The 13234-nt window shown below is 37.2% G+C and overlaps 1 protein-coding gene across 1 annotated transcript in view; it reads left to right on the top strand.

The window, feature by feature from the left end:
• Nucleotides 1–3557: 3557 nt before the first annotated feature.
• LOC104169246 (sodium channel protein type 1 subunit alpha-like) overlaps nt 3558–13234 on the top strand; it is a gene marked incomplete at its 3' end in the record, with an annotated part of 41603 nt that continues 31926 nt past the window's right edge. The window contains 2 exon segments of the mRNA XM_009710120.1: nt 3558–3824; nt 11021–11139. Coding sequence (XP_009708422.1) covers nt 3558–3824; nt 11021–11139 — 386 coding nt within the window.

Below are 13234 nucleotides of genomic sequence, written 5' to 3'. Positions count from 1 at the left end.
ACTCCAGAAGAGCAGTAGGAAAGAACTTAGTAAGAAATCTGTATTTTCTGTATTCTTATGTTCTTTCCTCTGTTGAATTACCAGTGCTATGCTAAAGTAAAAAAGAAGTCCATTTGGATCATGTAAGCAATCTGTAGTTATTCCATTAATATTTAATAAATCAGTTGATAGCAATCAGAAGGATATCAGTTGATTAACTGACTTGATATCAATTGTTATCCATTCCCTATACAGGTAAGTGGGAATAAATTCATCGACTGTAATAAAGGAAATACAAACCTTTCAGTTAACAACTGCGATATGATAGACGAAAGTGATTTGGAATTAAGACTGTAGTGAATTCTGTATCTATTTAATATTGACTTTTAAATTTATAGAAGATTTCTATTTGCAATTCTGAAGACTTATAATCATGGAAATGCATGAAGTAAAGGAAAATGTATCTGGGATATCGTTCTCTAATCTGCTAAGTAGAGGATAAAAAGTATTTAATCTTCATAAATTCTCCTGAAACATTTTGTTAAGCACAGCCTACTTAAATTTAGATACATCTAAAGGTGTATATCTGGCTAACTCCAGACATTAGACATGTACATTAGACAGACCTGAGAACATTCTAGGATTAATTATAGAATAATAATGTAAAATTCCTTTCTACAGAAAAGGTACAGATATTAGAAAAGCCCACAGCATTTGCTGGTTTTAAACTCAGTATGTAAACACAGTAGCTGAATTAAATGTTTTTGCAAGGTAACTAATGGCCATGAGTAGCTTTCTTCTGTGCACCTGCAGGCAAATCCTGGAGGCTTACCTCCATGCTCTGCATGACAGCTGGGGACACTCGCCTGAACTAAAGGGTGATCCTGACAGAGCACCATAGGGTTTCAGAGCTCGTATTTGCTGACTGGTCGTTGGCTGTCCATTTCCTTCCTCTTCAAAACACAAGATTGCTCTTGCTACAGTCCAGCACCTCCCTCCCACTGTGCCAGGACTCCTTGGCTTGCTGTGCCCTTGCTGGCCACCATGGCAGGGAATACCAAGTGCCATGTACATTTGGGCAATGAAGGGGATTTTCAAAGAAAAAATGGCAAAGGGGAAAACCAACCTCCTGGGTCTCATGAGGAGGAGGAGAGGGAAAGGCAGACATGGCTGTGTAGCCTCATATGCAGGTGCCCATGGCAATTATACCTATGCTGAGAGGGAAGAGGGAAGGGAAGGGGATGGGATGGGATGGGACCTTTGTCCATTCCTTGCCAAATAAGCTGAGCAAAGAAAGCCTGACTGTCTCTTTTGAGTCTCTCTATCTCCCTGAAGCCCACAGAGCAAGTAGTATCCACCTAAAGCTGTGGCTCCCATAATATTTAAATAGTATGAGATCTGTTTCCCAAAACAGGGTGCCACTTATGGGGATCAGTTTGGGGATCAGCAAGGTTAGTGGCGTGGCTAGTAGGTTTTTCTCCTTTCCCGATATCCACAAGGTGTGACTGAACATTAAGAAATAATGTCAGAGTGTAAAAACTGTAAGTTTGTAACTGTTCAGTAATTAAGAGACTAAAGAGTCAATTCCCAGAAGTAAACAGAACCTTGAAATGGGGAGCTGGGGGATGTCTGGAGGATGCTGTCTGTGTGGAGGAAGACAAAACTTTAAACCCTTGTTGCCTGAGGTTGTTGGTACACTTTCTTATATCCTTTTTCCCCCTAACGGAGAGAGAACAGGATGATTCCATTTCCTTTCAGGATTAGAAAGAAGGGAAAGCTTGAGAGAGCTGGTTTTGGCATGTGTCTACACTCTGCATGGGTGAATGCTTTCTGTTCTGGTAGGAGATTAGCTCCCTTTAATTTTTTTACAGTAAGAAATCTGCCACCTTGATTCTTTAGAAGTCATTCCTCTGATTGTGGGTGATGATTGTATACATCCGAGTGAAATACGTTTTTTTATAATTTTTCTGAGAAATCAAGAAAATTGGGGTTATAGAGCCCATAAACACTTTGAGCCCTCTTTCTTTTATCCACTATATTCCACTACTCAATACATACCTGTGATTAAGATGTTTGTGCTCACCCTGGCGTTAATGATCTAGAGGATTTGGGGTTTATTACTGAATATATTTTAGTGACCTTCTTTTTCACTTCCCAGCTATGTTTTTCTTTCTTCTCCCTTTATTTCTCATCTAATTTCTTACTCTCCTTATTGACTTTTCCATAGTAGAAAGTTTAACCCTATCTATATTTACTTCCCTTCCTGCTCCTTTCCCAATATTCCGTTCTTCCACCTACTTTTTTATTTTTCTTTGTTTTAATCTCTGCATTTTTATACTACTAATCTTCCACTCTTCCTATTTTTTCCTTTTCACATTCTTCATGTTGTCCTCTAATTCTTTCTACATTCATTTAGTCTCCTCTTGTTTCCATTTTTTGCTGTATTTTCCTCATCTTTTTCAGCTTCTTTCCACAATTCCTGGTTTTGATTGTCATCTTTTCCTTTGTTTTAATATGTTTTCTGCCACCCACCTCTTGTATTCTTGCTTCTCTCATTCTCTCTCTCTAGCTCGTTTCAGTGAGTACTGACCTCCATTGACCCTTAAGTCTCCTGAAAGGCTGACTGATCATTTTGCAAGGACTCCAGCAATGGGTGGAGACTGCAAATATCTCTTTACATTCAGGCATGAGGGATATATAGGCCATTGTGTGCCCAAATATGCATTACATCTGTATGTCTGATGTCATCAGAAAATTATGCAGCAGCATGAAAGATGCCAGATCCATAGTTTTAACAGGACTTCTTTTTTCTTTTTCCCATTTGGATTTATTTTCTCAGTTGCAATATATAAATAAATACATATATTAGAATACTTCCAGAATTATCCAGTTACAGCTATTGAATAAAGAACCAGATATATAGTAACAGTTAAATTGAAATAAAAATAGGCAATTGTTCTTCTTATTGTCTAGAATAACTACCTGTACAAAAACTTACATGGAACTCCTACTTTACTACCTCATAATACACAGAGTTGATTTTTATTTGTTTAATAGAAATTATGATTCTATAGTGCTTGTTTTCTGATACTCTTGCTGAACTCAGTGGAAATTTTTGAATTGGCTTTGATGAACTGTGCTATTTATAGTTACCAATATAATCCTGATTGATTCCAGAGGAGTGTGAGGTGATTTCAAGATTAATTAGAGTTATGAGGAAAGAATGTATCTGATTGTTCTTAAGTATCATGCTTTTGGTTATTTGGAGTAAAAGACCATTATAGTCCTAGAGTTGAGAAATTATTGCAGTTTATATAACTAGCATACGAGCCACACAAGTGCCTCGTACAAAGATCAAATCACCAACTAAACTGTTTATTTTATCTTTCTTTATATAATTTTCAATATTGTGTATTTGAACATTCCAACATAGCATAAACAAAAGCATTTAAAAATAGATGTTATCTCTTTCTTACTAGGTGATTTTATCATGTTTGTTTAAATTTTATTTTCTGCTTTCTTTTAGTATTTTCCTATGCAGAAGAATAAATGGTAATTAAAATGTGCAGGATGAAAAGATGGAGCAGTCAGTGCTTGTACCACCAGGACCAGACAGCTTCCAATACTTCACTAGAGAGTCTCTTGCAGCTATTGAACAACGCATTGCTGCAGAAAAAGCTAAGAATTCTAAACAAGATCGTAAAGACAATGATGATGAAAACGGGCCAAAGCCAAACAGTGATTTGGAGGCAGGAAAAACACTTCCATTTATTTATGGTGACATACCTCCAGGAATGGTGTCTGAGCCCTTGGAAGACATGGACCCATATTACATCAATAAAAAAGTGAGTCTAATATCAATCCTGTTCATATGCCAGTGTTTTGAGTGCTTTATCATGTTCATTTCATTTTCACGGAGTGGGTCATATAGCTTGTTACTTCAGTTGGTTAATTTGCAACCATGTAGGAAAACATTATTCTAATAACGTGGAAAGAGTTTAGCATTGCCAAAAGGACTAGATGTACAACAAGAGCAGAAAATGTTTGATGCCAGGGATGCATATACATTCTGCCACCCAGAAAGTTAGTAAATAAATATTTAATGTCTTCTAGTTATAAAAAATTGAATTAGCTAATGTATGTTTTTAGAACACATCTACCCTCATGCACTTTTGGCACACTGGTCCCCTCTTGCTTTACATAAGGAGGAATTTTGCAGTAATATTATTTTTAGAATTAAATCAATAAAATTGGCAATAAATGTAACATTATGACTGATTGTATAATATGGTTGTACAATGGATGTAGCAAGGTATAAATAAATAGTGTGAAAATCTAGGCTGCTATTCACTGCTTTCTTGATCATTAGCAAAGTGTCCACTATTCTTTATGGTACAGGACAGAATCCATCATCCTTAATGGTTACTAACTTTTCATCCTTTTCTTTTAATTTATATCAAAATTTATTCCTTTGATATAATTGAATTTATATCAAAGGAACATCTATATGAAAGCTGAAACACAGTATGTTGTCTTTGATTATAAGCAATATATAATACCTATACAAACGTGTATACATAATAGATGACATACTTTGCAAACTTAAAAAAAGTGAATGTATATTGAAAGTGAGTACACCAACACGCCGCACTTTCTCTAAGGTCCTTCAGATTTAAAACTAACAGCATGAACCAATTCATAGCACATTTTGTTCCCAGAAATCTGCTTTGATAGCAAATTCTTAGGAAATTTATGGAATCAATAGACAAACACAGAGATAAGCAGAAAATATCATACAGAGAGTGTAAAACTGATTTAAAAGTTTCTGGTGCAACTGGCCTTGAACAGCTCTGGAATCCTTTCAGGATGATTCTGTTGCACAGCCCATATGCAGCAGAAAAGGTTCACAGTTTATAGTGATAGCCAGCTTGGATGATACTTTAATTATTACATACTGTGATGATGAAAACTATCAATATCAAGATAGGAGTTATTCTGATATTCACACAGTGCTGTGTTCTAAGTGTCTTAGCTTGCTAAATTGCATGTGATTTATGAGTCCTATTTTGACAAGAGAGAAAATACTATGTGAAAGAACAATATTTTTATCTCTATTATTTGATGGCTCTGAAAAAGCCTTTATCTGCCATTGACAGTGTATGAAGATTTATCTTTAAATCACAGTTCTACTTTTACAAAGATAAAAGATGCATTTCTATAAAAGCAGGTCTCATAGAGTTTTGTACTAATTGTGTCTGTTTATGATACAAAATCACATATAATTATATCCCTACCTGACCACAGCTCATCCTGGACCTTTATAGTCAAATCAGTGTGTCTTGCAGTGAAAACAGATACACGATAGGTATGACCCACATGTGTGCTTCTAGAGCCCTTAGAAATGGACGACCAAGTTTCTGTACTATTTGAAAGGAAGAATCTTTTTATTTGCAGACTAAATAACTTATATGGGCAAGTTATGTACCTGCTGGGATTCTCTTCTTTGTGCTGAAGTCTGCACATTGCCTTTATGCACGTGCTTTAATCTTCTACAGGACAGAAATAGAAACAGCCCTGTCAGTCAAAGAGAAGACAACAATTTCTCACGCACTACAATTCTCTCTATTTTTTCTTCCTTCAGTCGGAGGAAAATAGACTTTCCTAATAGAAATCCAACATCTGTTTCAATTTTACCTCAGTAATTTGACTTTAAAATATCTAATTCCTAGATTTTCTTATCTAGCTGTATGTGAATTCTGGAAAGACTTTTATCCTGTTTCACATGTCTTTTGAGAGTATTGGTAATAACTGATGCTCCTGCAAGTCTTAGAAGGGGAAGTAGTTTGAGAAAAGCCTGAAGCACAAGTTAACATCTCTAGAAAGACATGAAGGACTCTTAATGCTCAATGCATTTACCTTTGAATCGTTTAACATTTCAGCTTTCTCTTTATCCCTCTCTGAATTCCACCCTGTAAAGCCAAGGTGCCACTCAGCACACCCTCTCCCAATGTAACAGTCTGACAACTGCTGCACAATGGTTAGAGATTTTATACTTCTGTCTGGGAAAGAATCTCTCTGAAATGATATGGGTCTAATGAAAAACACTAGAATGAAAGAAAATACTTATTTGCAAGAAAGGGTTAGGACAAGTGTATGAATTAGCAGATGCCACTGTTGCTTCAGACCTCTATTAAGATCTCTGCATAAAATATAGCTGATTTATCAACATAAACTCTATCAGTTTAGCTTTCAAACTTTCAAACAGGGAATAGGAACGGTTACCTACAGCACTGATCAAATGATACTAATGAACACGGTCACAGTGTTTATTCAGGAATCTTGTACGAGAATTTTAGGAATATCTTTTTTATTCCAAATTTGGGTCATGAGTGAAATCATCCATCATTTGCCTCATACGCAAGTATTGCATCCCAGTTACTGAGGGTTTTTTTCCTATTTTTGTAGTAAGATTGAACAAGTTCACTGTATTATTGCATGCATTGAATATTGAAATATCAATAGAGTGTTCTACATATCATGTAGAGTGTTTTACATTTCATCTTTGGGACTTTTTTCCTAAGCAATATGTTTGTACATGCCATGATTTGATACTGTTTAATACAAAATAAGACAGGAATAAATAAATGTGTTGAGCTGGTGTGAGAGCCTTAATTTGTGGGTAAGGTAGCCCTGAGATGAAAAATTAAAAATGGGAAAACCTGTTAAGAGAAACAGAACTGGGTAGGTGTGCTACTTTTATGGTTTTATAACTGTGCTTCTATGCAAAACCTACAACCAAAGAGGTTGTAGGTTTCATGCCCAGTATTAATCTGAAGTTGAAAGGAAAAGGAAAAAATTGACAACTGCTGTTTGAGAACAGAACAACCCGTTATAGCAAATTTACAAACCTGATAGTATTATTGATTTACACTGTATCTCAGATAACCTGAATGCCAGCAACTGTACACTTGGAGCATAATTATTTTATTATAATGTAATACAATACCTGTTCTTATATTCTTATGATTTTACTATAATGATATGTTGCTGACTGTAGTGCTCAATAATGCTGGTCTTTAGAACTGTGAAGTTTAGCATCCTTTTTTTTAATCCAAACTTGAGTAAAAATGAACTTGGACTTTACCCATTTTTTACATTCCACTTCCGTGTAAGTTCAAATCAGTGTGTTCCCTGTATAACAGTGACTGCCTGTTCACGCTCAACCTCCCATCACAAAGGATCAAGGAGGTTCACATCACTGTCTATAGAGGAAGGATCAGCTGGAACCCCCTAAGATCCTGACCTGCAGGCATGCATCAAAATCTGGTCTACTTGGTTTCATACTTTAAGGGCTCACTATTTTCTAGGCTGCTACATTAAAGTGGAAGGAAAGAATAGGTGGAACTAAATGGGTCTTACTTCACTTTCCTCCTGCTATAATATAGATACAGCATTGTTGATTGCCACTCCATGCCCTGTCTCTTGCCAGAAGGACATTGAACAATGTCTGTCAGAAAAGGTGCTTCCTTTTGTCCTGGCACTTGGTAATATCAGTCCCTAATCTAATCAAACCACTAGCTCCTGGGATTCCTCAACTTGTCTTGGGTTGCAGAAACAAAAAGATTCTGTAAAATTACTTTACTTAACTTCATTACATCAGGAAAGGTGAATGCATCAGTGATTTTACATATTTCTGATAGTTGTAAGTGAAAGAATTTTTAAGTGAAAAGTTCTAGCAAAGCAAAAAGTTAAGGTCTTGCTAGAAAACATGGTTTCAAAAGATAACCACAAACCCAAGAAATGCCAACTTCCAATATGCCATGAGTCTGCTGTTCTAGCTGCCCCTGAGAATTTTCTCAAGAAGCTAAGGACACAGCTCAACAATATGTCACCTCTTGCCTTTCTGAAGATCCTATCAGGTTTTAGATGGTATTTATTTAACCATAGGAAGTGGAAATGCAATGAAGTAGCAGGCAGCCTGCTAAATGTAGCCTTCCAGGAACTACGATTAAAGCTAGCTGAGAGGAAGGAGAGGAGAATTAAAGTTTAAGGAACTCTTTTTCCCAAGAGGTTCTCGAAGACCGTATCTTTGTTCAGTGTGGACTCTTCTTCCTTCTTAGCCGCATCTTCTCAAAATACTCCTCCTCCTTCTTCTTTGCCCTGCTAAGAATGCAGTTTCTGAGTTTATATCAAATATGGCAGAAGTTACAGAACTGGGATCCAGGTTACAGATGCAAAAATGGCAAATCAAGGCCTTCTCTTTAGGGATTTCTTTGCATTTATGTTCAGACTCTAATAGTTTGAGTGTGAACAGATTTCCTGCCTTTATAAAATAATTAAAGCACTTTATAAAACCTAAGCCCTGAAAAGTATACATAATCCTTCATATGCAAACATTAATCTTACAATTTGTTTCAAATTTGTTCAGCTTTTATCAATGTATGCCTACTTTGTCCTGACAGCTTTGAGTACAATACTTCATGTTCATCCACACTACCTACACATTGGCTTGCATCTGGGTTGAGACTGGAGTGAGATATAGCAGGCTTACCAGGGAGAGAAGCTTACAAAGGGATTGGATATCAGCTCTTACCTGTTTTTTTTTTTATGAAAATTCTTCTTCAGAGATAAGATACAATTTTAGTTCATGTTTAAGGCTAGAAGTCGGAGGATCAACAAAGTCATGCTGAGGGCTCCAGTCACAAAGATGATTTGAGTGAAAAATTAAAATTGATGTAGGGAATTTATGTTTTGTTGGTTCTGCTTATGCAGGGCAGCAGAAAGTAGAGCAGCTAAAATAGCAGCAGCTTCCAACTGAAACTGGAGCTGTGCCAGCATGCTGTTATTTTCCATACGGCACATTAGAAAAGAGATGTATGTTTAATATGCTTGCGTTCAAAGATTCTTTTAAAAATACAGGTTGACTAAACGTAGGTGGTGTCGTCTTAGCTACAAAGTTAGTAGGGAGTGTGATTTTTAATGTATTTTGTCAACTACCTCATAGCTACAAAAGCTGAGAGCGTGAGCTGGAGGCTTCTGAGCTGTGAGTCCTGGGGGCTGGGGACAGACCTGCGAGGGGAAACTCAACTTCCCCCTTGGGGTGTGAGGCTTTAAAACATTGGGCCAAAAAATCATTCATCTGCTTAGTTGCTTCAGTATTTAAAATTAAATTTAAATTAAAATAAAAGCTTCACTTAAGGTCAGGTCATCTGCAGTTACACTTTGCACTTATTACCTTTGAAGGCTGTTATTACCTGTAATCCATAAATGGAAGCGTGTGTGATTTGGAAACATTAGCTGAGGCTTTATCCCACTATCCTCAGTTCCATGCACAGTTTCTCCATTTCCATGCAGAAGTGAGGAAATTAAATGCATATTTTATATCATTCCTACACATCTTGAGTTTGTATTCATTGTATTAATGTCCCTTACTCTTAAGGGGTTTGGTCTGTATAGGAAGGTGTGCTGTGTAGAGCTATGACAGAGAGGCAGCTCATGGAAGAAGCCAGCAAGTGAGCCAGGATTGGGACAGCTTTTCCTCAGGGCTTAATCCCCGCTTCTCCTCTGCCTTCAGTACTTGGTATCTGTCACATACCAGTGGAAACCCTCATCTCCACGTCTCTCTCCACCTCCTGGGTGCTCCTAGAGATTTGTATCTGTACTTCATGGTCCATACATACTAAGCTTCCCAAATCTAAGAAGACTGAAGAATTGTCCTTCTTGAACCTCGTTGGTATATTTTCGCTGTCTGCCAGCCTTCCCAGAAGTGGCCTTGTAGTCCACTTGCTTACAGTCTTGAAGCAATGCTTGATGTCACAGGCATCAGAAAAGACCAACATAGCCTTTCCCACATTTCGACTGGCATTCTAGTTTACAGCTTAGTTCATCAACAATGTAACAAAAAACAAGGAGGCTCTCTCATAGCTTGTTTACAAAATATACAACTGTGAGAAAACAAAAAAAAGATATTTTGAACATTTCTCTTGGGCAGATTCTTCGATATCTTTAAATTAGTTTGAATTTAGGCTATAATCCTTGCATCATCCCTTCCACTGCATGCAGCTTTTGTTCTGCAGTGCTTTTCATTCTTTTTCTGATTGATCTTGCAGTTGAAGAGTGCCTTAGTGTCACAAAGAAACCTGGCAGCCCACATTTCCCGTGCTGCAGCGTTAATGCTCTTGCAGCCATGATGGCCTACAGTGGAAGCAAAGCAATGTTTGTAGGGTTTGCTCTCATACCATTTATATTTGGCTTACGGAATTTTTTTGAGAAGAATAGACAAGCTTTCAGCCTACAGAGTCTTCTACAATTCTCTGAAGTAAGGCTTGCATGCCTTTAAGTTTCACTAAATTCGATAGGCTCTTTAGCTGTTAAAATTAGATTTAACAAGTATGTATGTTCTGGGAAAGTTTCACGCAGACAAACCAGAATTGTGCAGGGAGGTCACCTGGGATGTCTCTTTTGCTCTCCTCCAGTAAGGTGTATGCAGTTGCCCACAGTTCTCAGAGATCTACCTAATCATGGCTGTATGTGTTACTGCTATTTCCCTCTCTCCTTAGCACAAAGACCAAGAAACAGACTAGAATAAAAAATACGAACAAATGGGTAGTCTATTAAATCAGTTTCCATAAGGATTTCTCTTACTAACACATCATTGACATTCACAGGTAAGGTTTCTCTGCTTATGGTATTTCAAACAGGAAGAGAGTTTTCTATTGGAAAACATCAATAAAATTATCATTTTTGCACCTTTTTTACAAGAAACACATCATGTAAATGTATCATATTACCATACTTAGGTTGAGAAAGTAGCATAACAACATTAATTAATTGAATGTTCTATATTTAAAATTGTATTTTTATATGTCAGGTACATCAGGTAAGTACTGGAAGTAAGTTTTATTTTAAAAATAAGTCATGATTTTTGTGTATTAACTATTCAAAATTTACAATTTTGGTGATTAGTCACTAGGAACAATTTTAAAATTAGCATCCACAGTTCATACACACTTTAAAAATGTCTTTTCTTTCTCTTTTTCAGACCTTTATAGTATTGAATAAAGGGAAGGCAATCTTCCGATTCAGTGCCACCTCTGCCCTGTACATTTTAACTCCCTTCAATCCTCTTAGAAAAATAGCTATTAAAATTTTGGTACATTCATATCCTTTTTCAATGGTCATTCAAAATGTTACATACTGAAATGAAAAAAACTCATAACTCTTTCTATTTAATTGTAAATGAAGGTTTTCGTAGGCTGTTAATTTTATTTTTATTTTACAGTGGAAGACTTATGGTAAGGTTTTATAAATGCTAGAAAACATATATATATATCATACAGATGAATTTTAGCTATTCTGTTGAATTTCAATGCTTCAGCTGTACAAATCTGCATCTTGATCAATTTTTCAGAAAAGTTTCTTCAGATTTATTTTAACATTGAAATTTTTGGCATCCCGGATTCTTTTTTGCGCTATGAAGCTTATTCATAAAATAATTACATCTTTTAAAAAACCCACTAAACTGCAGTTTGTGCTCACAAATTCCAGAAGAGCTCTGAGTTTTGCAAGCAATTAGGCTGATATGCAGCTGCTCAGGAACAGCTAGCTCAGTAATATCTTTATATTGCCTTTGAGGGGTCCTTTGAGGCCATCCTCAAGACCAGCTTTGTAGTCTGTTGCAGCAGCATGCCTGGAAGCCTGGTTCATGCATGCTGAATCTCACATTCCCAAACCTGCCCAGCTGCACCGTACACCTCTGCCAAAATAAACACATTGCCAGAAAGCACAGGCAGCAGTCCTGCAGGTGGTTTGCAAAGCACCTGTATGTGCAGGTGGTGGACAGGCTGGGAAACCATAACTAATGGGACAGTGCACAAGGCGAAGTTTTAGACCAGCATGTGGGATTGGTGCCTGATGTTCAACAGGTTGATGGGAATTTCTGGCAGGGGAGGTTTTGATGCACTTTTCTTGCAAAACCCCAGGACTGGGAAAAGTAGTCACCAAATGAAAACTTCAGTGTGACTAAGACTTTTAACACTGAACAGATAGTCAAAGGCAGAAGCCTTATTATTAAGGACTGCTGGCAGAATCCTCTAGGTCTTTGGAAAAAGGAGGAAACAATGCTGATTGCTGCTGACTCAGAAGACGTTTTCCTCTGAGCTCCCTGCAGGTTAAAGCAGGGAGAGAAGGGGAAGAAGGTGTCTGAGAGGAGTCAGGGAGCATTTGGGGACAGTAGCTAAGGGACCTGACAGAGACCTCCAGACAGTGCTGGTGATGATGAGAAAATGCAGCCAAATACTGTCAGATTGAAACCTCTAATGAATGCTCATCCATTCAAGTTATAGACTCTGATTTACAATACCTTCCAACCCTGCATCTGTGCTAGTTGTGGGTAATGATTTTTTACTGGCATACTGATTACTGAGTTTGGTCTTGGTTTTAAGTTCCTCCTAATTGTCTTCAAAGAGTATCCAGCTGGTCTTGATGGCAGTCAGAACAAAAGCAATTCCAATAAATAATATGTAATTCCAATATTTTTCCTTCTATCTATTAACTGATTGTGTGATCATGTAATTTAGCTCTATTATAGGAGAAGGCTTCCTTTCACTATATGGACTGATTTCTTTTCCAACCAGCCAACTATGGGATGGGCTATTTTTAACTTAGATATAGAATAGGGTTTGGGATTATTTTTTTTTACCTTAAACATGGGAATGGATGCACAGGTTCTTTTTTCTTTTCTTTTTTAATTCAGTATAGTATAAACACTGCAAATATGAATATGTTTAACTAAGAACCACATAATATGTTTCATAATGCAGTTTAGATTGCAGCTGCTTATACAAGGTTAGCCACCCATAAGAAAAAGATTAGGGAGTAATGGTTTTGAGGTCGATGTTTGGTATTTTGGCCTTTGTAACAGAACTGTGCCTTTCAACGTGAAAGATATATGTTGAACACAATGAAATTGGCACATTGGTTGGAAAACCGTCATCTGTAGATACTCCCAATTCTCTGAACCACTGTATAGGGCACTCTGATCACAGGTGCCCAGACACATGGTCGGATGTTGCTCCCCCTGCAAAGAAACTGTGTATCTTCCCAATGCTCAGAGACTTTCCCTGCAATTATTCTTCCTCACTGCCAGTACCTATTGTAATAGCAGATGCAGGAACTGGAAACAGCATTAACTTCTCTCTCTCATGCTCTGCTGACTGACCTCCTGGCATTCTGCCCTTCCTCCCCGCACCCCCCC

The sequence above is a fragment of the Cariama cristata genome, unplaced genomic scaffold, assembly GCF_000690535.1.
Source record: "Cariama cristata isolate BGI_N322 unplaced genomic scaffold, ASM69053v1 scaffold14481, whole genome shotgun sequence".
Taxonomy (NCBI): Eukaryota; Metazoa; Chordata; class Aves; order Cariamiformes; family Cariamidae; genus Cariama; species Cariama cristata.
The sequence above is the reverse complement of the archived record's forward strand: the minus strand, read 5'-3'. Positions and strand labels throughout refer to the sequence as shown.